The 25,693-nt window shown below is 40.8% G+C and overlaps 1 protein-coding gene across 4 annotated transcripts in view; it reads left to right on the forward strand.

Moving 5' to 3' along the window:
• The first annotated feature begins 20,656 nt into the window (after positions 1-20,656).
• psmc5 (proteasome 26S subunit, ATPase 5) overlaps positions 20,657-25,693 on the forward strand; it is a 123,062-nt gene continuing 118,025 nt past the window's right edge. For 2 of the 4 annotated variants that reach the window (XM_059638716.1, XM_059638717.1), the window contains exons 1-2: positions 20,657-21,177; positions 23,375-23,479. In XM_059638716.1, coding sequence (XP_059494699.1) covers positions 20,826-21,177; positions 23,375-23,479 — 457 coding nt within the window. In that variant the 5' untranslated portion in view covers positions 20,657-20,825. The remainder of the gene's footprint in view (positions 21,178-23,374; positions 23,480-25,693) is intronic. The other 2 variants (XM_059638719.1, XM_059638720.1) reach the window with 1 other exon arrangement.

Raw genomic sequence — 25,693 nt, forward strand, 5'->3', positions numbered from 1 at the left:
TTTGATTGAATATAATCTTGAGGGTTTCATTAAATGACCACTTACCTCCAACCACTTCAAGGAGTCTTTTTGCCCATCTCCAATAACTTACATAAATAATAATTTGTGAAGCTGGATGAACACAGCAGGCCAAGCAGCATCTCAGGAGCACAAAAGCTGACGTTTCGGGCCTAGACCCTGACCCTCTGATGAAGGATCTAGGCCCGAAACGTCAGCTTTTGTGCTCCTGAGATGCTGCTTGGCCTGCTGTGTTCATCCAGCTTCACACTTTGTTATCTTGGATTCTCCAGCATCTGCAGTTCCCATTATCACTCATAAATAATAATTTGATGTGTTTATTTGCACTTTGTGCTTTTACTCTTGGTTTACTTGCACCAATGCCCAGGAGATTAAACTTGAATTCGTGAAGACACCAGGACAATTCTAGACAAGCTGAGAGAAACCTACTTCCATTTCAGGACCTCCAAAAATGTCTTGATGTGGTTGGGGTGAAACATGTTTGTTCCCATCATGTATGTTCTCCAGGTCATATTAAATCAAAAAGTACTAAGGATGCATCTTTCAATAATAATTGTAAAATTGCTGGAAAGATTTAATTATTACATGTTATTCATTGCTGCAAGTAATAACTTGGAGCACCTTAATTTCGCATGACCGTGCCCCAGTTCTAATAAAACGTCTCACATGCACTCTTTTTCATGTAGAATAAAAGTGTGCAAACAGTAACACAATGTAGGTTTGAGACATTACTGCAAACACACACACAACATTCAAACAGCAATAACTCCCATCCATGTACAGCCTGCAATGTAAAAAATCTTCCAACATGTTCAGCATTTGTCCAATGAGATAAAAATGAGCGTTGAGAAATTAGCAGAAATGACCAAAAGCTTAATCAAAGAGATCAGTTGAAAGTAGGCCTTTTGTGGAGGAAAGGGAAGTTGAAAGTTTGAGAGTTTTCAGGGATGAATTCCATTGCTTGATGCCTAGCTGGATAAAGGCATGGCCACCAACAACAAGGCAAGGGGAATTAGGTGTGTGCAAGTTAGATGGATTGGCTATGCTAAATTGCCAATGGTGTGTAGTTTAGGTGCATTAGCCATAGGGAAATGCAGGGTTACACAGATATAGTAGGGGAAATGGGTGGGATACTCTTCGGGGGTTTGATGTGGACTTGTTGGGCCGAATGACCTGTTTCCTTATTGTATGGATACTATGATTTTAAAGCCAGCATTTAGGCAGGGTATTGTTGGGCTGGAAGAGTTATAGAAATGAAAAGAGACAAGGTCATGAGGGATGTAAACAAGTTGAGACTTTTCAGGGCATTAGGGGAGCCAAAGCTAGGAAAGACTTTGAGTGGTGTCGGTAAGGAATGGAATATAGTCAATAAATAGAAAGTACTTGAGTTGTAACTCCATCTCCAACCAACTCAGCTTTTAATTAAGCTGGATAGGCAGCTTCCAGAATTGCTGAAATTTCAATATAGAATATCACCTGGCCTTCAAAAGCTGCCAACCCACTTGGAGAACTGGAAACACAGTAGCACCCGAGAGGATGAGGATACATTGATAGATGTGCGCCCTCGGAGTCAGGTTTAGGTTCCTGGAGGTGCCAAGTCCAGCGAGGCTGCACTTGGGGCAGGGTGCCAAAGGTTTGCTGAGGACAGTAGCAGCATGGCTGTGCAGCAGTCAGAGAACTCTCCTACTCTTCTTAGAAAGTCGCTAGGGAATCTTTTAAGCTTTTGCTACAAGGGCAGGCAAGGCTTTGTTTAAATGTTTCACTCACTGCTCTCGTGAAATGAAAACCGAGATTCTTGGGTACAATTGGTGTTGAATCCCCAGCCCAGCCAGTCAGAGGCAAGAGAACCATCATAAAGACTCCAAATAAAAGCTTCAACTCTTTAACACAGTATTGTAATCAATCTTACAGGCAACAATTGAAAGAAAAACTGGTTTGTTTTAGAGCCAACAAATGGCAATCACTGCTTTCTATGGCTTTATTGGGCCTCAAAGGACCTCAGGGAGGCTTCTGGAGCTAATGGTTGCTCAAGCCAGCCCAACATCCTGAACATTCAATCTCCTTGCATCACATTTTTGTATGTTATTAATTTGGTAATGATTTTTTCCTGGTATTGTGACAGGAGTGATAGCTAACAGCAAGAGAAGGCAAATGTTTTTCTTGAGCACTTTTGTTGAGAACTAAAGGACAATTTTCATATATCTGTGGTCTTTGCTTCCAAACTTGATAATTGCAGCTGAATGTTTCATCTCCAACATGTGAAACTCATTAAACAGGCGGAAATTAAAATAGGAAGCAAGCAAGTTTATTGGTTTCAGTCTCTTTTGATAGAGCATTAATTTCAGTTCAGATGATTTTATTTATTTACCTTTGGCTTCCGGAAGCTTGACTCAACCTGGGGTCAGGTGGTCACTGCAGTAATTTTTAAGTCAGTGTCTTGTTTTGCTTTTTTAAAACCATATCAATCCATGAAAGACCCAGGTACTAAAATCAAATGATGAAAGTTGATAGCCCATATTTCCGATGTTTGGGGCTCTGGTCAAGAAAAAGGAGGCATACAGACAGCTGGAATTGAGTGTATTGTTGAGGAGTATATGGGAAGTAGGAATATACTCAAGAGAGAAATCAGGAGGGCAAGAAAGGGACATGAGATAGCTCTGGCAAATAGTGTTAAAAATAGCCCAAAGACATTCTACAAATACATTAAGTCAAAGGATAGGGCCCATTATTTTGCGTCGGTATCTACGGTAGAGAAGGATACTGGAGCAGGAGAATTTGGGGAAATAAGTAGTGGTATCTTGAAAAAATTATGCACATTACAGAACAGGAGGTGCTAGATGTCTTAAAATGCATTAAGTTGGATAAAATCCCTGGAATTGATCAGATGAACCCTAGAACTTTGTGGGAAGTTCGGGAAGTGATTGCTGAGAATTTTTTTATCATCAATAGCCACAGATGAGGTGCTGGAAGGTGGCTAATGTGGTGCCATTATTTACTATTGGCAGAATGGAAAAGCCAGGGTTCTATAGACTGGTGGGCCTGACATCAGTTGTGGGTAAGTTATTGGAGGTGATTCTGAAGAACAGGATTTACGTGCATTTGGAAAGGCAAGAACTGATAAGGGATAGTCAACATGGCATTGTGCATGGGAAATCTTGCTCACTAACTTGATTAACTTTTGTGAAGAAGTTTAATGAAGGCAGAGCGTTAGACATTGTCTGTGAGGACTTCAGCAAAATATTCTACAAAGTTCTGCGTGGTAGATTGCTTAGCGAGGTTAGATCACATGCAATCCAGGGAAAGCTAACCATTTGGATACAACATTGGTTTGAAGATAGAGACAGAGGGTTGTTTTTCAGACTGAAAGCCTGCGACCAGCAATGTGCTGCAAGGATCAGTGCTGGGTCCTCTCCTTTTTGTCACTTATATCAATGATTTGCATGTGAATATAGGAGGAATGGTTAGTTAGTTTACAGATGACACCAAAATTGGTGGTGTAGTGGACAGTGAAGAAGATTATCTCAGAATATAATGGGACCTTGATTAGATGGGCCAATGGGCCCAGGAGTGGCAGATGAAGTTTAATTTAGATAAATGTGAGGTGTTGCATTTTTGAAGGGCAAATCAGGGCAGGACTTTTACACTTAATAGTAGGGCCTGGGAAGTGTTGTCAAACAAAAATATCTTGGGATACAGGTTCATAGTTCCTTTAAGAGGAGTCACAGGTACACTGGATAGTGAAAAAAGCTGTTGGTACACTTCCCTTTGCTGTCCATTGCATTGAGTGTAGGAGTTGGGATGTCATTTTGCTGCTGTACAGGACATTATTTAGGGCAGTTTTGGAACATTACACTCAATTCGCGTCTCCCTGCTATGAGAAAGATTTTGATGATAGGTTTGAGAAAAGATTCACAAGACTGTTGCTGAGATTGAAGGGTTTGAGCTATAGGGTTTAGACTGAATAGGCTGGGGCTATTTTACCCGGCGTGTTGGAGACTGAGGGGTGACCCTCTCGAGGTTTACAAAATCATGAGGGCCATGGATAGGGTGAATAGCCAAGGTCTTTTTCCCAGGGTGGGGGAGTCCAAAACTAGACGGCATAAGTTTAAAGTGAGAGAGAAAGATTTCAAAAGAACCTGAGGGGTAACATTTTCATGCAGAGGATGGTGTGTATTTGGAATGAACAAGTGGTGGAGGTGGGTACAGTTATAACATTTAAAGACATCTGGATGGGTATATGAATAGGAAGGGTTTAAAGGGATATGGGCCAAATGCTGGCAAATGGGATTAGGTCAAGTTGGGATATCTGGTCGACATGGATGAATTGGGTGAAAGGGTCTGTTTCCGGGCTGTACAACTCTATGACTCACGTTAATACTTCCTCGAATCATAATTGATCTGTGTTGTATGTTTTCTTGAAAGCTATCTATTAGTTTTTGAGATATATTGTTTACAGACAAACTGACTAACAAGTGGAGCGAACACATTACCACTACTCATCTTCAAAAGTAGAGCTAGCCAGATACATTTTTCAAAAAGACAAAATAATAAACAGTGAAATAAAGTTTGATATGATCTTCCAAGGTAGCTGATAACTTCTCCAAAGATGGATTAGTGGAAATTTTATATAAAGTCTACCACAGGGTCTTGCTGAGTATAAGTTATTTTGCAAACTTGGCAGGAGATAGGGGGTAGAAAATAAGTTGGTTATAATGTCGATAGAGAATTAGATTTCTAACCACCAAAAATAGAAGAACTTCATGAGTAGCAATGACAACATATTAGACTTAAAACACACAGCTATTGTGCAGAATGAATCACGAATTTACTGTCGAGAAGTACAGAAAATAACAGACATAATTTCATCAGGAAATTTATGCAGATACATTGAGAACAGCGGTTCGATAATCTCAATCCAACATCCAACTTTCCAGTGACAGTCTGGCAAGATGTTGTATTCAAATTTAAAAGAATCTGCTTAAAAGAATGGACAAAATTGTAAGGAATTTCCCTCCAACCTCCAATATGACGTGTTCGTAAGAAGAAGCAACTATGTCAGTGATAGTGCCCAGCTCTAGGAATTTGGAGGAAAACCATCCTTATAAATAAAACTGAAAAAATTGTCCAAAAATTGTAAAATTATAAGAGGAAAGCACGTCAAGAATGATTAAGTAATATATGAGAATATGTGAAATGTAAACAAGATATACGGGTAAAATTAGTTCACTGTGATGTTTTAATTTGAGGAAATGGGTGTTTGGTGAACATCAAATGATGTAATGTGATATTAAATGCTGACAGTGATGGAAATGATGATCAAGAATATTGAGCAGCAACGCAGACAAGATAAACAGGTCTGATAAAGAGAGAAGCCAGATCTTTTATTCCTGTCACGCATTCTTGTCTTGAAGGCTGCTTTGGACATTCATAACTAAACCTGCATTTTGGCAATGAAAAGTGTTTTCCCAAAGTGAATGCAGTCTATGATTGAAAGAAAGTGAACTTTGTTCAGTGTCAACGAGACTCAAATGTCTGCCTTCTGATGTAAATTAATAGTGAATGGACAAGGGACTGAGTTGATTAGTTGGTTGCCCACCGTTCTTTCACCTCTGATATTTGGGGTTAAATGCAGCTGAGACTAATGGAAAGTCTGTTCTCTCTGCTCTCTTAGGATTCTAAGAGAAATGAGTCTGGAAATACTTGCAAGAGGAAAGTCAACAGTGCAAAACTTCCACAAATTAGTGTTAAACTGGCAATCTCACATAGTGATAGACTTGGCTCAGTTAAATTGAACATCCCAGATCAGAGTTCATTATGAATCCAATGTTGATTTTAACTTAAGTAAGCAACTACATAGGTATAACAAAGAAGGGCAAGATAGGACCAACCAATTCGGCCGGTTGTTATACCTCACATACTGTTATCCCACCTGGGGTTCATTTTCCATTCCTATTTGTTCTGTTCACATTGAGAAATAGGGAGACAGGTAAGTGAAACATTTTAAAACGCTGATTTCCCAACTTGATATGGGATAACAGAATTCCAGCTCAAGACATATGGTTGTTTTCTAATACTACATAAAAAGGGGGTCTTATGCTGTCCATAGTATCCCAACATCATGAAGTAATACACTGAATACTTTTGAGTTGGGCATGCTCTGTGCACATTGTCCCCTCCCCCTATGCCCACCCACCACTTGGTGTTGGACAACAAACTGTGAGTTTATGCAGCACCTTCAACATAATATAATATCTGAAGGAGCTTTTTAGAAGTGTTCTCAAGCAAAATATGACTCACAAAAGGGCATTCGGACAAACGGCCAAAGAATTTGACAAAAGTTATGTTGTAAATAGCCACTTAAATGAGGAAGGAGAGGCAGATTGGTGCAGAGGTGTAGAGAGGGAATTCCAGAGATTGGGGTCTAATTACATGAAGAATGGCCCCCAATGGTGGAACATTTAAAATTAAGGATTCTCAAATGGCCTGAATCAGATGGATACCAATATCCGGATGGGTGTGAGGCTGGAGGAGATTACAGAATTAGGGAAGATTAAGGCCATGATGTTTTTGTGAAGAAAAATGAATAATGATAAAATTGAGTTTTTTTTTACTTAATAAAAACCGAAAGAACTGTGGATGCTATAAATCCGGAACAAAAACAGAAGTTGCTGGAAAAGCACAGCAGGCCTGGCAGCATCTGTGAAGAGAAAATCAGAGTTAATGTTTTGGGTCTGTTGACCCTTCCTGGGGTCACCGTACCTGAAATGTTAACTCCTATTTTTTTCTTCACAGATGCTGCGAGACCTGCTGAGCTTTTCAGCAACTTCCAAGTTTTTTTCTTGATTCAAAGCCATTATTGGTTGACAAAGCACTAAGTTGACAGGGGAATAGGACTCATTGTGATTAAGGACATAGGAAGCAGAGTTTTAGATGGCCTCATGTTCCTAGGTAGAGAGATGTAAAAGTCTAGCCAAGACAACAAATGTTTTCCAACCTCTTTGGCCAAGGCTTGGAAGCTTGGAGGAAGTTTAGTGCCCTGGAATGGGTAGTATGCAATCAAATGAATAAGACTTGTTCAACTTGTTAAGACTTTTGAAATGTTTAGGGAGGATAAAGTAATTATTAAACTTTACAAAAATATATATTTTTAGTCTATTAAAAATACAGGTTACATGTAACCATGGGCTGATCTAAAAACTTTTCTAGTCCTATCCATCTTGATGAGTAGGTCATTGCAATTGCCAAAAACCCCTGCAGATGGAAATGACAGGGCAATCATTGTGTTCAACAAATTAACTTAGTACATCACTGTGAGTCATGACTCGATCACTGCAGCCTTTTGTAGGACCTTCATTTTTCTTCTACTTACAATAGATCCTCCTAGAATCATTAACGAATTGAAAGGCAAGTGGCCTGGTTTGGAACCTGAGTTCATAATCAGTAAACAAACCATTGAAAAATAGCCTTCAGTGAGCCTTTTGGTTTACATGAAATGGAGTCATTGTGGAAAAAATTTGTTTAAAGGCAAATTCAGATCATTTTGGTATGCATTCATTTTCAATTCAGATTAATCTTTCTCAAAGACTATTTGATAGTCTATTCAAATCACTTGTTGTAATTGTCAGCAATCGGGTTCAGTTCCTATGGCACCAGGCTATTATAAATTATATTCTATTGGATCCATCTGCTTTCCTTGATGGGGAATATTGTGTTCTAGTTCTCCACTCTTTAACAGAAAATGTAGTCATGCAATTAGTCACCAATCAGAATGTTTTACAAAAACTGTCAACAGTAGTCAAGTCCTGGGTTTGATAGTTTCATGCATGTTTCAATGGCAGTTGAATCCTATCCTGGGACAGTAAGAATACTGAACAGTCAATTTACACCAAGCATGAAGTTCCAGGAGCTAGCTGTGCAAATTGTTGTGGATTAGCTTTCAAGATCCCGGCAAGAAACTGCATTTCTCCTAAGAAGATATATCAACATAAAGTAGAACATTGGTCTCTCATATGGTTCATTCAGGACATAAAACATCTGTATTAAAAAAAAGCATTTGATTTCTCCGATGAACTGGTGAATGAATTACCATATGTTCCTTGAAACAAAACTAATTACCTGCACTTCCATTTACAGCACAGTGAAGTGGGTCTCCAGAGGCCACTCAGTGTAAACAGTACTCACCCACACTTACCTGCAGTTCTCTTTGGGACCTGCTCATATGGTCTCTGAGGCTCTACTCCAACTCAATCTCTACTTTCTCCTTCGAACACACATCCTGATGCCTCAACCTGGCTCCCATGCTCACAGACTCATCAATCTTGTACCCCGTCTGTTCTCTGCCTATTCCAGCTTTGAGACACGTAACGAAATCAAAAGCCTGCTGAAAAGAAACTGCAAGTACTTTCTTAGGGTCACAGACCTAGAGTCTTAAATCTTTCCAATCTCCACTGATGCTGCTAGATCTGCTGAGTGTTTCCTGTACTCTTTGATTTTAAGCCTGAGTCTCAGTCTTGGTTTATTCTAGCTATGACTGACAGACCAAATTCTTTACTTGACTTGCAGGTAAGGTCCCCTCCAAAGAAAGCACTTAAAAATAGCAGAATCCGTGTTCCTAACTTACAAGCAGAAAAATAGCTAAGACCAAATATTTGCTGTTGAATATCATCCTACTTCACCAAGATATTGATGATGCTTTGATGAAAGTTCCCACTGGACATCTTTTTTTCAGATACTGACTTGCTTGTCGAATACGTCAAACCTTTGCTGTTTTCTCGATACTTTTCTCACATTCGTGATCTTGTTTTTGAGCTTCCTTTTTATTTTTATATAGGTACACAATTATGCGTGCATCATATTCAATCACGAGATTCCCAATTAATTTAACAGACAAATAGAAAAGGGAAACTATGTAAAATAGACAGTGTATTTATATTGTCCTTTCAGCATTTTAAAGCTAGTCCAAAGTGCTGTGCAACCAATCAACAGCTGCTGAAGTAAGAACACTGTTGCATATATACTGGATGCACCTTATTGCATTTCTTATGCCTTGCATGCAAACATGAATGTAAATTTGATATAGTTCAGCCCTATAAGCAACAAATGAAATAAACAGTGAGTGCATTTGTTTTGTTCCTATTGATTCTGGAAAAAAATGTTTTCTAGGGCACTAGGGGATCTCACTTCCTTTCTTCAAATGCATGCAGCTGAACAGACCTCAGTATGACATCTCATGTGGCTAAATGACATCATCTCCAAAGATATTACACTGTCAGTTATCCAGGCTCAGTCAAGATTATGTACTGAAGTTACAAACTGCAAACACAAGCTTCTGACTTAGTTGTAAGTCCTACCCCTAAGCCGAGGTTATACTTTAAAGTGTAACTTTTTTTTAAAATAAATCCTTTTCAATTCTTTGCAACCCCAACATTTGAATTAGCTTGACTGGTAGCGGGGCCCCAGCTTTTCGCTATACATAGGATTGTTTTGATAAAGAAATAGAGTCCGAACAGTGTGGAAACAGGCCCTTTGGCCTAACAAGTCCACACTGATCCTCAGAACATCTCACCCGGATCCATCTCTCTAAAACCCACTAATCAACATATCTTTGAACACTACAGGCAATTTAGCATGGCCAATCCACCTAGCCTGCACATCTTTGGACTGTGGGAGGAAACCGGAGCACCCAGAGGAAACCCATGCAGACATGGGAAGAATGTGCAAACTCCACACATACTGTTGCCGTAGGGTGGAATTTAACCCAGGTCCCTGGCGCGGCGAGGCAGCAGTGCTAACCACTGAGCCACTGTGCCACCCACATATAGTGTAGCATATTCGTAATTTACAAAAAACACTCAATTAGGAATAGGATGTGTGGAGAGTAGCCACAAGTTACAATGGGACAAAGAATAAGGTCTAGATTTTCAGCCATGAGTCAAATGTGTCAATTTGGAGGATGTCCTACATCCAGAAACTCAACTTCTAAAAATGACTGCGTGGACATTAGATTTTCAGCCTGAAGTGTGAGCTACATTTGAGCACAGGCAGGGCAGCCCCAGACCGAGAGGAGAGAGCTGGAGGATAGCTGGCAGAAGGACAGCTTCCATGCACTGGCAATGTAGTGAAGATTTTACAAAAAGAATAAAAAGTTAAACAGCTCTCCAGTCCTCAGCCTTCTCAAACTCCCCTCCTCTCACGCATTTCCTAGGGCTGATCCATGCCACTCCATACCCTGTACCAACATTTCCTTTGTGCAGCTGTGTGGCTGTGCAACCACTCTGAGGATCTGCACATGACAATCAGCATACCAATGCCATTCCTGACATTGTCTTCTGGTTTCAGAAGCTGCTGCTGCAAATAGACCTCAGAGGTCTGAGTAGAAGAAAACAAAATTAGAGGAAATCTTATCCTGTACCCATTTCCCATTACTCCTCAGAAACTCCATGTCAGCATATGCTCCTGTACCCACCCATTTTTATAGCTGCTGTGCAAACATATGCCCCTTTACCTGGGCTACCCAAATCCAGTTAACTGAATGGAGGGAACTGATGGTTTAAAATGCCAACTGCACATATGAAAGTCTCCACCCAAACCTATTTCTAAAACAATAACAGAAAGTTCCAGAGAAACTCAGCAGGTCTGGCAGCTTTTGAGAGAAAGCACAGTTAACTTTTGAATCCTGTGTGACACTTCCTCAAACACTGAGGAAAAAGTTGTATATTTGCTGAAGATAGAGGGCGGGTGGGAAGGGGGTCGTTCGTGGAAAGAAATGAGTCGATAGGTGGAGATGGTGGCCAGTGAGAGGGAACAACAGTCAGGCAGACAAAGGAATGGATGATGGTAAGCCAGGGAGGTGAAAAGCTGATAATAGGGACTATAAGAGGTGAAAATGGGTTGACTGTGATGAAAGCAACCCGTGACATGACATGGCCTGGGTTGTGGGGGTTGGGTAAAGGACATAGAAGAAGATGTTCATGTTCTACAATTGTTGAAGTCAATATTGAAAGCTACAGGGTCCTCAAGAGGAAAATGAGATGCTGCTAAATCCAACTTGCGCTCAGTCTCGTAGTCTTGAAGCAAGTGCTTTTCATGGCCCCTGGAAATTGGGAAGTACCATGTTCATGGAAAGGACTTGCAATTTCTGTGGACACCTATCATTTTGCATGACACAGGTGCTGCAATATCGATAAAATCTAGGCTATACTCTTTGGCATGAGAGATAATGGGAACTGCAGATGCTGGAGAATTCCAAGATAATAAAATGTGAGGCTGGATGAACACAGCAGGCCAAGCAGCATCTCAGGAGCACAAAAGCTGACATTTCGGGCCTAGACCCTTCATCAGAGGGTCTAGGCCCGAAACGTCAGCTTTTGTGCTCCTGAGATGCTGCTTGGCCTGCTGTGTTCATCCAGCCTCACATTTTATTATCTATACTCTTTGGCATGACTGTCTGAAATCTAAGATGACACTGAGTGACAGATAAGGCTTGTAAAAACATCTCAGAGATAGTAAAAACTGCAGATGCTGGAGTCAGATGCAACACAGTGTGGAGCTGGAGGAATACAGCAGACCGGGCAGCATCAGAAGAATGGGAAAGTTAACATTTTGGTACAGGACCCTTCTTCAGAAAGGAGGGTTCCTTTTTCTAAAGAAGGGTCACTTCATCTTTCCTGCTCTGCTGATGCTGCCTGGCCTGCTGTGTTCCTCCAGCTCCACACTGTGTTATTTGTAAAAATGTCAGTTGCCCTCCCCACCCACCAAGGTGTTTGGTAACTGCTGTTGTTCAAAAAGGTGAATTGCTGACATTCAAGGACATCTCAAGCCAAAGAAGTTAGCTCAGGGATAGTTGAAATAATTCATATAAATTGCTGGCACGTTCATTGTCTTTTTTGATCAAGAAATAATTTCCAGAGTTTTCCCAGAATTGCTCTCTGGTTTGTTTTCTTTTGTCTTTTAGCTTCTCCTTAGAGGTTACATATCTTGATGTTTGATGAGAGTGGAGCCAGAGTTTTGTTTATGGTGCAAATACATTGCAACATGTCAGTATGGGAATGTGCTTAATGTACCAGGTGATCTTTTAATCTGTAACTCAATGGAGATTTACATGTGTTTCATTTTTCTGATCCAGATGTGTTACTTGGCAGATTAACTATGAAGTGTGATTTATTTTATTCTTTGAGATGTGTTTAGGCTTCATCTTCATGCCTAAAGACTCTGTGTATGGGAACTGTGTAAATTGAGAAAAGAAAATATGGCCTTTGGAGCAGGAAGATGTTTACATCAAGGCCTCTGGATGGAAGATAAGTCTGAATACTGCTGGACAGTCAAAGAAAACAGTCATGTATGTGCATTTTTTCAGTTATTGGCAAAGCTTCTGGCTAAAACACTTTACTCCAGCAGTATCGTGGGAGAGGAATAACAATATTGAGAAAATATGATGCTCATTGTCAATGCTTTCAGTCTATAATTTGTCTCTAACTTGGTAAAGGTTGTGGATTCTTAAATGACTGTTACATTCAACTTTTGTGTGGAATATTGTCCTCCCCCTCCCAATGCAGAACATCAGCTGTCAGATTCATCTGTGGACTAATCTTGATTTCCTTTAGGCTCTTCTTTCTTTGCTTAAAACTTGTTTCAAGTTTTGCTGTGACATTGTGAATCATCTTTCACCACATGTTTTCCGTCACTCGCATCACGTCAGTTGAAATCCATATTCTATTGGACTGGTCTTCAGGCAATCCTAATATCTTTTGAACTGTCATGCTTTGGAGCATTTGTCAAGTTTTAGCTCACTGTGGAATACCTTCTTGGGTAATCTATTATCAGCATGTGTCAAGATAACGAGCCAACCTTAGATGTACCATTACTATTGTTGATTCTGTCTCTCGTAGTTACTTGCTTGAGGATCACAATGGCTAGAATTTTGTGAAACTCGTGAATAACCACTTCTGAGGAAGTCTGTGTGAAAGTTACTGAGTTCTTTGGACGTGGCTAATGCAAATGATTCATCCATCGCATGATTACAGTAAGAGTGATGCAGATGTAGCGCATTTTCAATTTAACTGAGTTTGAAAAATAGAGGACTTCTCTGAAATATGTTGCCTCCTCTTTCACTTCAGGATGGCTCCTGCAAATTCATTATTGAACCTTCTTGATAACTGGACATCTTAAGTCAGAATCTACAACAACGTATTGGAACCAAATGAGTTTTTCTTTTCTTGTGTTTGATGTCAACTGCATTTGAAGATATGAGCTGTGACTTCTGGTTGCTGAAAATACAAATTGCAAGACCACAAAAACTGAACCAGTACTCAAAATAGAGAGATTTCAGAGCCAGTTATTGGTGTCAGGACTCCCACAACCAACAGTTCAAATCAGGAAAGTAAGGTTTCTTCCCCCAAAAAATTAAGAATCAGACATGCATACAGCTACGTGTGCAAACAAACATTCCTTTCTTTTTAACAATCTTTTGAAGCCTGGATAGATGGGATTTTTTTTTAACAAGTGAGAGAGTGGGAGTCATTGGGAAGCAGTTGCAAAGTCGCTTCAAATAACAGTACAAGAAGAAAGAGATTTTTGTGCTTATTAGATTCAAGGTAACAATGATTTCTTCTTCTTCCTTCTATGAAGGAGCCACCCAGCCCTGTAAATTAGGCTGTTTTATTAGAAGAATGTTTAAATATGCGCAGTAGTATTTAGTGTTCTGGCAAGCATTCTGTAGTCAGGTGAAATCTACCTCAGAAATTTTGAATTACTGGCTGAGTCAAAATGGCTATGTATTGTCCAGCTCCCGAATGAGTTGGAAATGATTTGGAAAGAGTTCTACAGGCTGCATTGTAGCCTAGGTATCACTGAAGAGCAGAAAAAGCCAGAGTTTCAGTCCCTGCTTTGAAGACACAATTTCAATGTTATATTAATGTTACTTCTTAATGGTATCAATATCAGAACTTAAGAAGAGAGTGGCTATTGATCACTGTGACAGTACTGATACATTCAACTGAATGCTATGAATTTGGACAACTGAGAAATGATCTGATCAGAGATAAATCATCAGAGATCCTGCGAAGAGAGAATGCTACATGAGGAGAAAAATACTAATTTGGAGTATCATATTCAGTTCTGGGCACCTTATTTAAGGAGGGATGTTAAAGTCATGGAGAGAGATCAAAAATAATTTATTGGAATATAGCAGGAATTAAGGATTTTAGATACAAGGAAGGATTAGAAAGATTGTGATTGTTCTTCTTGGAGCTCAGAAGGTTAAGAGGTGACCTTATTGAGATGTTCAAAATTATGAACAATTTTGACAGGTGAAGAAAGATATTTTATTTCCATTAGTTAGTCTAGAGGTCATAACTTCAAGATTATCAGCAAGAGAGCTAGGAGTGAGATGAGGAGAAACTTCTTTACTCAAGGAGTTTTTTAGGATTTGGAATGTCCTGCTTGGGAGAATGGTGGAGGCCGGTTCCACAGCAGGTTTCAGTAGTGAACTGGATATATATTTGAAATGAATGAAGTTAGAGGGCTACGGAGATAGGGCTGGAGAGTGGATCATGCTAGGCAGCTCTTTCAGGAACTGGTACAAACATGATGAGTTGAAAGCCTGCTTCTGTACTGTGAAATTCTATGATTCAATAAAAAGATTCTTAAATCAAATAATGATGTACAGAAGTCCCAAGATTGTTGATCACCAGCTAGAAAAGCTAGAATGTATTAACAGGAAAACAGATGAGGCAATGTGTTATGCTGGGAGGCATTCCAGGCAGAATGTGTATAACATTTTGGAAAAAAATGGAAGAAATATCTGCTGAAGAGCCAGCAGATAGAATAAGGATAGAAAGCAGCATGTAAATAGTGTGGAGGGAATCACAGCAAAGGAAATGAAGTCAGTTCAGCATGGAGAAAACAATACTCTAACTGGGAGAAAGCAGTACTCTAACTGAAAGAAGCTAAATTACTTCATATACAAGTGCGTAGCTAGAAAGAAGCAGAGCAAGCCTACATAGCTGGTTGCTTGAAGAACATCAGCTGATGATTCTGCCAAATCACTTTACAACGTGCAACAGGTTGACACTGGCAGGCCTAAAAGTGATAAAAGGTTTGTGATTTGTTATCATGCTGACAGCAGGAGGGGACATCAAGTGAATATGAAATTTCCAACAGACAAAGGTGCTTTGTACAGCAATGTGAATTTTGCAGAGGGTTGCAAAAATAACTTCAGATGGTGACCCAAAACTGAGGGCCTCACTTGTGACATTGAAACTATGCAACACTAGTCCTAAAAGGGCAAGTAAAGCTGAGACCTCAATGTCGTGGGAAGAATGAACACTTGGAATTCAAGATTGTAGATGTTAAGTAAAATCCACATATCTCCCCTGAAACAAGTCTAAAGTTTGGGCCAGTAATCTTAAATGTGCCCGAAGAAATTTGCTGTGTTTTGCAGGCCCTTAAGAATTTGACTTCTCAACAGATCACAAAAGATTACAAAGGTGGTTTTCCAGGTCTTGGGTATGTTCCGAGCAAATATTATCTTGAAGTAGATGAAAGTAAAAGACACGTGAACAAAAGAGTTCCATCTGCCCTCAATACCACCCTGAAAGACAAGATAGGAGCACTGGAAAGAGGGAATAACCAAGAAAGTGACAATTCCATTAATTTGGATTCAGAACATGGTAGCAATGAAAAACCCTGGAAAACTGAGAGTATACATAGATCCAAAGAATCTCAGTAAAGCTTTGAAGAGATCTTACAATCCAATGCTAGCCATTGAAGATATTTTATCACAACTTGCCTCAGAAGGCAAGTCTTTACCATCCTTTGTGTGAAGGCAAGTCTTTACCACCCTTGATGCGAAGACAAGCTAAGTGAGTGAATGTGAAAGCTTTCCAACTACACTCTGGATTATATCTGGTTGGTACAGATGGCTGTTCTTGCCATTTGTCATTTCCACTGATCCAGAAGAGTACCAACAAAGATAGCATGAAATAATCACTAATTTTCCAGAGTGGAAACTATTCTGGATGATCCAGGCTATAGATGTGCAGGCACAATTGAAGAAGCCAACACAGAACATGGCACGGTGGCTCAGTGGTTAGCACTGCTGCCTCACAGCGCCAGGGACTTGGGTTCAATTCCACCCTCAGGTGACTGTCTGTGTGGAGTTTGCACATTCTCCCTGCATCTGTGCAGGTTTCTTTCGGGTACTCCGGTTTCCTCCTGCAGTCCAAAATGTGCATGCTAGGTGGATTGGCCATGCTAAATTGCCTGTAGTGTTCAGGGATGTGTAGATTAGGTGGGTTACAGTGGGGTGGGTCTGGGTAGGATGCTTTGAGGTTTGGTGTGGACTGGTTGGGCCGAAGGGCTAGTTTCCATGCTGTAGGGATTCTGTGATGAACACGATCAGAATCCATCACAAGTGTTTGAGACAGCTCACCAGAATGACCTGAAGGTGAACAATAAAAAAGATGTAATTGAAGATACCTAAAGTCAACTACATATCTCATGTTTCAGAGATAGTAGGAAATGCAGATGCTGGAGCATCTGAGATGACGTTTTGGGCCTAGGCCCTCCTTCAGAAATGGGGGAGGGGAAGGGGATTCTGAAATAAATAGGGAGAGAGGGGAGGCGGATCGAGGAGAAGATAGGTGGAGAGGAGGCAGAGCAGTCAAAGAGGCGGGGATGGATCTCAGATTCTCTGTATATCTCATGTACTGACTGTGAGAGGAATACACCCAGATCTTGGCAAGATGCAGCAAAGATGCACAAACCAACAGTTGTGAAATCAGTGTAATGCTTTATCGGATTCATGGACTACTTTGCAAAGTTTGTGCCTAATTTGTCATCAGAAAGTGCAACTCTATATTATCCTGCTATGTGGATGTAATGGATTGTATTAGGAAACAGAACAGGAAGCAGATTTCACCAAATGTAAATAATTGTCAACAATAATGCCAGTGCTGAGCTATTACAATGTCAGTTGTGAAGTCACATCTCATTGTAATGCCAGCAAGTCAGGGCTTGGAGAAATCTGCTGACAGAAAGACAACTATTTGCATTTGTATCTGGGTATTAACATAAACTGAATTCTGCTACACTCTCATTAACTTGTAGCTTGACCACAAGTCACTCTAAAGCAAAGAATGTGACTTAGTTTGCAGAGTTATCATCTGGATGAAACATACAAGAAAGAGAAACAGATGTACATAACTAACATGCCATCTAAAGCAACTCTCCCCTTTAAGGGAAGTTATGGATGCTGAGGCAAAGTATAAAATATTTCAGATCTAATGCGAAACAATGCCTTAGGAATCATCAACTAACAGGCACATTGCATCTGAAAGATGTTCAAATTAAGTAAAGAACGTAATAAAATGCAGCTGTCCATGTGCTCCAGGAATTAATGATGATAATATGCCTGAAAGCATCATGGGCACATCTGTTGCTCTAAGAGATTTTTGGGCAGACAGAAATTAAATGATAGCCCAAGATGGGACCTTGTACAAAGCAAATATACCTCTCACCCCTGAGGATGTGATGAAAGAAATCTAAAGCAAATTCAGGCATGCCATCAAGGAATTTTGTAATCTGAGGAAGGAAAGAGAAGTATTCAACTGGCGAAACATGACGATTAAAATTAATCACCATATCAACTAGTGCACTGCTTGTAATAAATCGCAGATAAAGATAAGCAAGATAAAGAGCTGCTCTGATGAATGAAATCCCATATTACCCATGCATAAAGCTTGGAGTAGACTTCTTCATTCTCACAGTAACTGATTACCTCATCACCATTGAGTACTATACCGACTACTGGAAACTGGACCATCTGAAGACTACAAGTTAGATTATAGTATGTCTGAAAGCACACTTGAGTCATTGCATTATTCCAGACATTGCGGTAATGGCACACAATTCATGAATGGAGATTTCAGACATTTCATAAAGGATTGGCAAATTTAACACAGACATTTTCTCTGCACGATGTGCAGTCAAACGGAAAGTCTGAGGCAGTTTCAAAACTACAAGTTGAATGATAAAGAAATTGAGCAAATCCAGCACAGCCTTATTCAAAGCAATCCTTCGTTGAATGTAAGAGAGAGATAATGGGAACTGCAGATGCTGGAGAATTCCAAGATAATAAAATGTGAGGCTGGATGAACACAGCAGGCCAAGCAGCATCTCAGGAGCACAAAAGCTGACGTTTCGGGCCTAGACCCTTCATCATGTAACACTACTTCTGAAGACATGGAAAGTAGTCCAGTCCAAAGATTAGTATTACATTGCTCCCAATTATTCTTTTACAGCAAAAAATAACAGCTGAAGTTAGGAGTAGCAACAGGCATGATTAACAAAATCAAAGAGAAATGACAGAAAGTCAAATCTCACATTGATAACACTGCAAAGTAACACTAAGAGCTGAGCATTGGAGAGCCAACCAATGCAAACTTCCAGTGCTTTCAAAGAGTCAGCCCATGTAGGCATTGATCACAAGATGTGATTGCATCACCTGTACAAAATACAGAATGACCATCAGCTACAGGGTTCTGAACAATCTCCAGGATTGGAGGTGGACCAGGTACAATAGCTGCCATAGCAATAGCAATAGCCACTGAATAATGCTTCCTGGAGAAGGGCAATCACTCTTAGTTTAGGAAGAGATGAGATGAACAGCCAACAATAATGCACATCAACACCATAGGGAGACCTGCTCAATTTAAACAGCGTACGTACAAAGCATATGTAGACACTGATGAAAAGTAGAAATGACTGAAGTTAGCATGCTGTTTGTAAGTGAGCCATGGAGATTTTACAGGACAGAAAAGTCCCTTTAGCCCATGTCTGCATAGGATGTAAAGCATCTAACCATTCTAGTTTCATTTTGAAGCAATTGGTCCACAGCATTGTGTGATATGGGGTTTCAAGTGCTCTTCTAAATGCTTCTTAAATGCCTTGAGGATTCCTGCATCTGCCGCCATTTTAGGCAGTGAGTTCCAGATACTGACCACATGATGAAAGAAAATAAAGCCTAAAATCCCCTTTAAACTTCCTGTTCCTTACCTTAAAACCTTGTTACTGATCCTTCTAGTCAAGGTAGAAGTTTCTCCCTATTTACACTATCTATGCGCCTCATAAATTTGTGCACCTTAATCAAGATCTCCCTCAGCTTTCTCTAGTAAGGAAAACAACCCCAGCCTATTCAGGCTGTCCTCATCACTGAAACACTCCAGCCTAAGACAACATCCTAGTGAATTTCTTTTGTATCCTTCATACAGTGTGGTGACCACAACTGCGTGCAATACACCAGCGATAGCCTAACTAATGTTCTATACAGCTCCATTACAACCTCCATGCTCTTGTATTTGATGCCTTGACTAATAAAGGCAAGAATCCCCTACATATTCTTAGTCATCTTAACTACGTATCCTGCTGCCTTCATTAGGATCTATGGACATGCACACTAAGGTCCATCTGACTGCCATACATCCTAGGTTTCTTCTATTCAATATGTATTCGCTAGCTATGTTAGTCTACCCAAAATGCATCACCTCATATTTTTCGTTAATAAACCTAATTTGCCACTGCTTAGCCCATTTTACCTGTCACACAAGAGTTTACACACTGTTTACAAAGAGATTATTAAATGACATGATATTGCCAGCATAGGTAAGAATCTACTGCAGGTCATATGTGATGGCGACTCATAATGTTTACCAGGGACAGGCTTGTATATAATTTCTGTCTTTTTCAGATGGTGAGAGACTAAATTGCTAACAAATATTCAGAAATTATTTACTGTGAATCTGTACGGTCAACAACAGCACAGACATTAGTGTTCAGGTCTCCAGAACATATGGACACACCAGTAGGGTATGCTCATTCTTTTGTTTCAGAAAACACCTACAGTGTCAATGCTTTGCAAATAGCTGAATTGGAGAGTGTCAGGACCATCGGCTATTCAATTGCAAAATTGCCCAATACACTGCTTGGGAACTTCTATGGCTCAAGGAGTGCTTCGGTGCATTGCATCTTTTGATGGTGACCTTACAGTGAATTTTGTCGGACTAACTGGCAGGGGATGAAAAGAATACCAATGTTGCTGTGGAAAAGAGACACAGTTAAAGCAAAAACAAGTGAAGAAAATGCTGTGAGAAAAAAAATATTCACACGTCAGTTTATTGCATTGTAATGAGGTCGCGGCAGCCTTTTTGATTAGAAACTCATTGAGAAACAGAAGGAGTTTTTCATTATTTTTATTGTTACTGTGACGTCAAAGGCTGTAGTAAAACCCTGGGAGAGATGGTCACATGATCGTGCCGCGCTGGTTGTGACGTTACTCACCGTCGTTGCCATGGAGGCCCTTCGAGCCTCATCCAATAGCTATCGGTGACAGCCTTGATTGATGTCGGCACTCACCAAACAAGTGGGAGGTCTGGAGAAGACCCCACCCTCCTACGACACAACCAATCAGTGTCTTTCTCTCCCGGCAGCCGTCCCGAAATGTGCCATCGACCCCTTGCGATTGGTCACAGATGGACTGAGGGACGGGGAGTCAGACCAATCGGATTTCGAACTGACAGAGGTACGGCCAGTGAGGGGAGAGAGGAGGCCATAAGGGGGCGGGACGGTGATGATGGGGCTCAGGGAAAGTTTGAGTGAGTGTTGATGTACTGTGTGAGAACAGAGAGGGAGCCGCGAGCGGAGTGGATCCTGTCTCTAGGAGCTGGTGGGCTAGGAGCAGCTGGAGGGGGTCGCTGAACAGCCGCTGCTGCCGCCATTTATTGTCTTCGAATTCCAAGTCCCTTCGATCGGCGATGTCCTCCCAGATGACGCCGCGGGTGCGGCCCAGCGGCTCCCCGACCTCCAGCCGCCCTCAGCCGCTCCGAGCCACCGTCCCCTTTCAGCTGCGAGCCGCCGCCGGCAGCACTCCCCCCGGCGGCGCCCGGCTGGCCCCCGGCTCCTCGCCGTCCTCCTCATCCACCTCAGTTCCGTCCCCGGCTCCGTCCGTCTCTCCGCCGGGAAGCCGCAGCGCCTTCCACAGCGTCACCACCTCGACCAGCAGCGGCCCAGGGCCGGGGGAGCAAGAGGCGGCCTGGAGGGCGGCCCCGTCTGGGGAGAGGAAAGGCAGTCACTCGGCCTCCTGCTGCACATCTCCCGTCAGCAAAGGTACCTGCACCTGCTGCCTGGCCCCAGCAACATAAACACCTTCAATAGGGAGCAGCGGAGCACTAACCTCAGCCAAGCATTGCACACAGGGACAATAAGTTTTATTCGGGGTGTTTTATCTTTAATTTGTTCGGGAGAGCCGCAGCCTACGTTAGTAGCATCTATTTTAACAATCTCAGCTTGCATGTTCTTTGCTTGCCTACTTGTTTTTCTTTTCGTGTTCTCTAACTCCACATGAGTGCCTCCCCTTAATGACAGAGCCTGGAATTGCAATGTTAGCTGCAACTTGCGTGGAGTAAATTGCATTTTTTTGTTGTTTGTTAATTTTGTCAAGTTTCAAACGCTGCTCAGACTGTAGCAACGATAAGCCTGATCAGGCTGGCATCAGCTTCCATCAGCAGCGTACAAATGTTTGAATTGAACTACGGTTACTAACTGCGGAGATTCACTAAAGCAGTGTGAGCGGAAATGAAATTAATTTTTGGGTTAAAATGTAGTTAGCTAATGATGTTTCAGACTCTATGCAAATATACAATGTATCAAAATTGGCACTTAACTGCTACCTTTTGAAAGGGTCTTTATATAGAAGTGAGTTCTGGGTGCATTAAGTGTTCATTTTGGAGACTTCTGGGGGTCCTCTAAAACATTTTGCCAAATGTGGTTGTTGCTAATAGTATAGTTCAGCTCAAGATAATTTGCCTTTGCAATTTTTGAATGTGGCCTTTTGCTCAATACAGCTGAGCAATAGTTTGTCTTTTTGTCTTGTTAAATCTGGTTGTGAAATAATTTGGTGTCTTAATAACAACTGTGTAGGGGGTTCCTTTTTTTTTGAAGCAGCATCATCTATCCTATTAAATGGGGCTAAATTTTAAAGAAATTGGAACCTAGCACTGAAATTTAAATTGCTTTTGCCATTCACATTAAAAATACTGGTGTGGCTTGTTTTGATTGCAATAGTGAAATAAACAAGTAGGAGTGCTTTGGTACTGAAAGAGCTTAATTTGGGCATGATGTTTAATAGAAATAATATAACTAATTAGATGCCAAAATAATAGCTACACTTAAGGCATATTACTTGTGTACAGTAACTGCATAGAATGTGTTGGGAATTGGTGTAGCTGTCAAAATGAATATGGAAGTGTCCAAGTAATCTTCCAGCTGTGAGAATCTATAGGCTTTTGACATGTGATGTAGCATTTCTATAAAGAAACCAGTGAGCTAAGTTGAAGACAATCCCCTGGGTAATCATTTTGGAAAAGTGAAAGATGAAAAATTGTTAATTCAGATATCGAGCAAGAGATTTATAAGGCAGTTGAACAAGGTTAACATTGAAATTAGATGCATGGACGGTCTTTTTGCAACAAATCTGCAGAATAACTCCTCTTAATCAGCCTGTTATTCAGATATGCGCATTTCAGAGGTTTGTGATCTCTAACTTCAGTGCCAGTATTTCTGCGAAGATCATTCTCTTCCTAATATGCTGCACACTTGTTTATTGATAGTTGATTGCTGCATTAGGTTGACAGTTTTTGCTTGCATTGCTGAAAAAGAGGAAACCAATTCTTACTTGTGTGAATTGTTTCAAATCCAAGATGAGATTATCAACGGAACTGGCAATAGTACTGTGATGTGTGAAAGTCTGGCCAAACAGGTTATTGACCATTCAGTTACTGGTTGTTTGATAGGATGCAATTTACAAAATGCCATTGGATCTGTTTTCATGCTGTATGACTGTTTGGTTCAACTAGTCCATGCCAACCATGTTCTTAAACTAAACCAGTCCCACCTGCCTCCATTTGACCCATATCACACTAAACCTTTCCTATGCGCCTACTTATCCAAATGTCTACTAATTGTTGTGATTGTGCATGCACCCACCACTTCGCTGGCAGTTCATTCCACACACTGACCCATTCTGTGTAATATGTAGTAGCTTCTCTCCTCCTCTTCTACTTTCTCTGTTCACCTTTTAAAAATATGCCCCTTAGTTTGGAGCGCACCCCACCTTGGGGAAGAAACCTTTGCTATTCGCATTATCTATGCCCCTCATGGTTTGCTGAACCTCCATAAGGTTACCCCTTAATCTTGCACTTGAGGGAGAATAGTCTCAGCCTAACTTAAACCTTTCAGTTCTGGCAACATCCTAGTAAATCTTTTCTGAATCCTCTCCTGTTTAATGATATCCTTCTTATAACAGGGCAACCAGAGCCAGACACTGTATTCCAGAAGAAGCCTCCTCAGTGTCTTGCACAACCTCAGTATGATGTCCCGACACCTATATTGAAAGGTCCGAGCAACAAAGGCAAGTGTGCTGAATGCTTCCATAACCACCCTGTCTACCTGTGCAAATTTCAAAGAATTCTGTACCTGAACCCATAGGTTTCTCTGCTGTACAATATTACCCAGGGTCCTGCCCCTGTTTGTTTTACCAAAATGCAGTACCCTTCATTTAGCCAAATTAAACTCCCTCTGCTCTCCTCAGCCCATTGACCCAATTGATCAAGATCTCTAACCCCTAGACAACCTTCACAGTCCACGATATCGCCAATGTTGGTGCCATCTGCAAACTTAGTAATGATGCCTCTCTTCCCAATCACTTATATGAATGCCAAACAAGTGTCATGCACTGATTCCTGTGGAACACTGGTCACAGACCTCCAGTCTGAAAAACAACCCTCCTTTACCACCCTTGGCTTTATAGGAGGAGACAATTTTGTGTCTGATTAGCAAGCTTATCCTGAATCCCATGTGAGTGAACTTTACTAATTTGTCTACCATGTGAAACCTTATCAAAGGCTGTATGAAAGTCTAAGTAAATAAATGTAAACTAATTGAACTTTCTTTGGAGTTAAGATAGGCTCATATCAATAGGTTGCATGTGGGGTTGTTTCACTTGTAAATGGCACGCAGACATTTCTGTTTATCTGCGCAGTTCCATGTTAACATGGTGCCACCCTTTCTCATGATCAGTCACCATCTACAGTAGTTTGTTTAACCATACTAAATATTTACTGGTTGTAACACTTTGTTCCCACGCATATTTGCTGCAGCTGTTAAAAGCTGAAGTGCTGGATTTTGTTCTTGTGGTAATGAAATAGTTTTGTGCATTGCATTTACTGGAATAAATATGGACTTTATTTAACACAATTTGAGTGGTGCGACCCAGCTGCATATTATTGGCTTTTTCTGACTAATGAGGGACAAGTTTGGAATCATAACTGTATAAATGTGTGTCTTGGAATATTTGTTCTTAGCAGTTTTGTATTTCTGTACTGCTGTAAAACAGCCTAAGGTGGTTTGCAGGAGCATGACAAAACAAAATTTGAAGCCACAGCATGAGGATAATGCTTTAAAAAGCATCATGGAGGAGAGATTTTGGGGTGCTATTGCAGGGCTTAAATGTCTGAAGATGAACCTTTATAGCAGTGGGCTGATGAAACTTGGGAGTGTGCAGGCGGTGAGAATTGGAAGAGCAGAGGGTTTCATTGCTGATGCATGTGAATAAATCTTTAATGGTATGTTAGAAAGTCACAGATGAATGAATTTTCATGATAAAAATTTCATGACCGAAGTTATGCAAATTGGCAAATTTCTGACATTACTACGGCAACTATATTTTAAAGCCCCTCTGTCTTTGGGTCATTCCTGTAGTCAGGAAAAACTCTTTTGAAGTCAGTCATTGAATGGATATAGCGTAAGACACCATTCACCCCACTGCCTGTACTGGTGTAGAGTAGTTCACTGTGTCACTGTTCTGTGCTGTTTTACTGCCTTGCAGTTTTTTAGATGATCACGTTCTCTTTTGAAAAAGCCATTATTTAGTCTGCCTTCACACTCTAGCTCTGTTTTGGATGTAGCTAGTTGCTGCATCAATGTTTTACTCATGAGGCCATTGCTTTTTTTGTCTTGCTGTGCATCTTTAATTGGTGTCAGCTTGTTCTCTAATCTTGCACGAGTAGGAATGGTTTTGACCTGCCTACTCTGTCCACAGCTCATGTTTTTGAATGACTGACAAATTTCGTCATGGTCTTGTGCAAGGAGAACAACCTTCTGCTTTTTCAATCTGTGGCTATAGCCCCTCTTTGCAACACGTTTCATGAATATTTTGTGGGACCGCTCTGTTGTTGCATTGTTCCTAATTTGAGATGGCCAGAATTATATACTGGACTCTAGATGGGTGTGTGCAGGTTAATTTGCTAACATGCGCAGAGAAGGGCGTTAGTTGGGCTCAGTTGGCTAGCCAGCTGGTTTGTGATTGATGCCAACAGGATGGGTTCAATTCCTGCACCTGCTGAGATTACTATCAAGGATTCATCTTCTCCACCTTGGTGTGCTTGCACCCTTAAGTGTTAGTCTGTATTGAGACCAGTTCCATGGTCTGGTAGGACAAAGATGACTTTATTGTTTAAAATTTTGTTCACCTGTTTTAAGCCTTTAATTTTAATTTCAGTTGAAGGGATCCTGCAGCTTCTGCAAATTTTACAAAAACCCAGCCATAAAGTTGGAAAGTACAGGC

Source organism: Stegostoma tigrinum, chromosome 31 (assembly GCF_030684315.1).
Source record: "Stegostoma tigrinum isolate sSteTig4 chromosome 31, sSteTig4.hap1, whole genome shotgun sequence".
In the NCBI taxonomy this organism is placed as follows: Eukaryota; Metazoa; Chordata; class Chondrichthyes; order Orectolobiformes; family Stegostomatidae; genus Stegostoma; species Stegostoma tigrinum.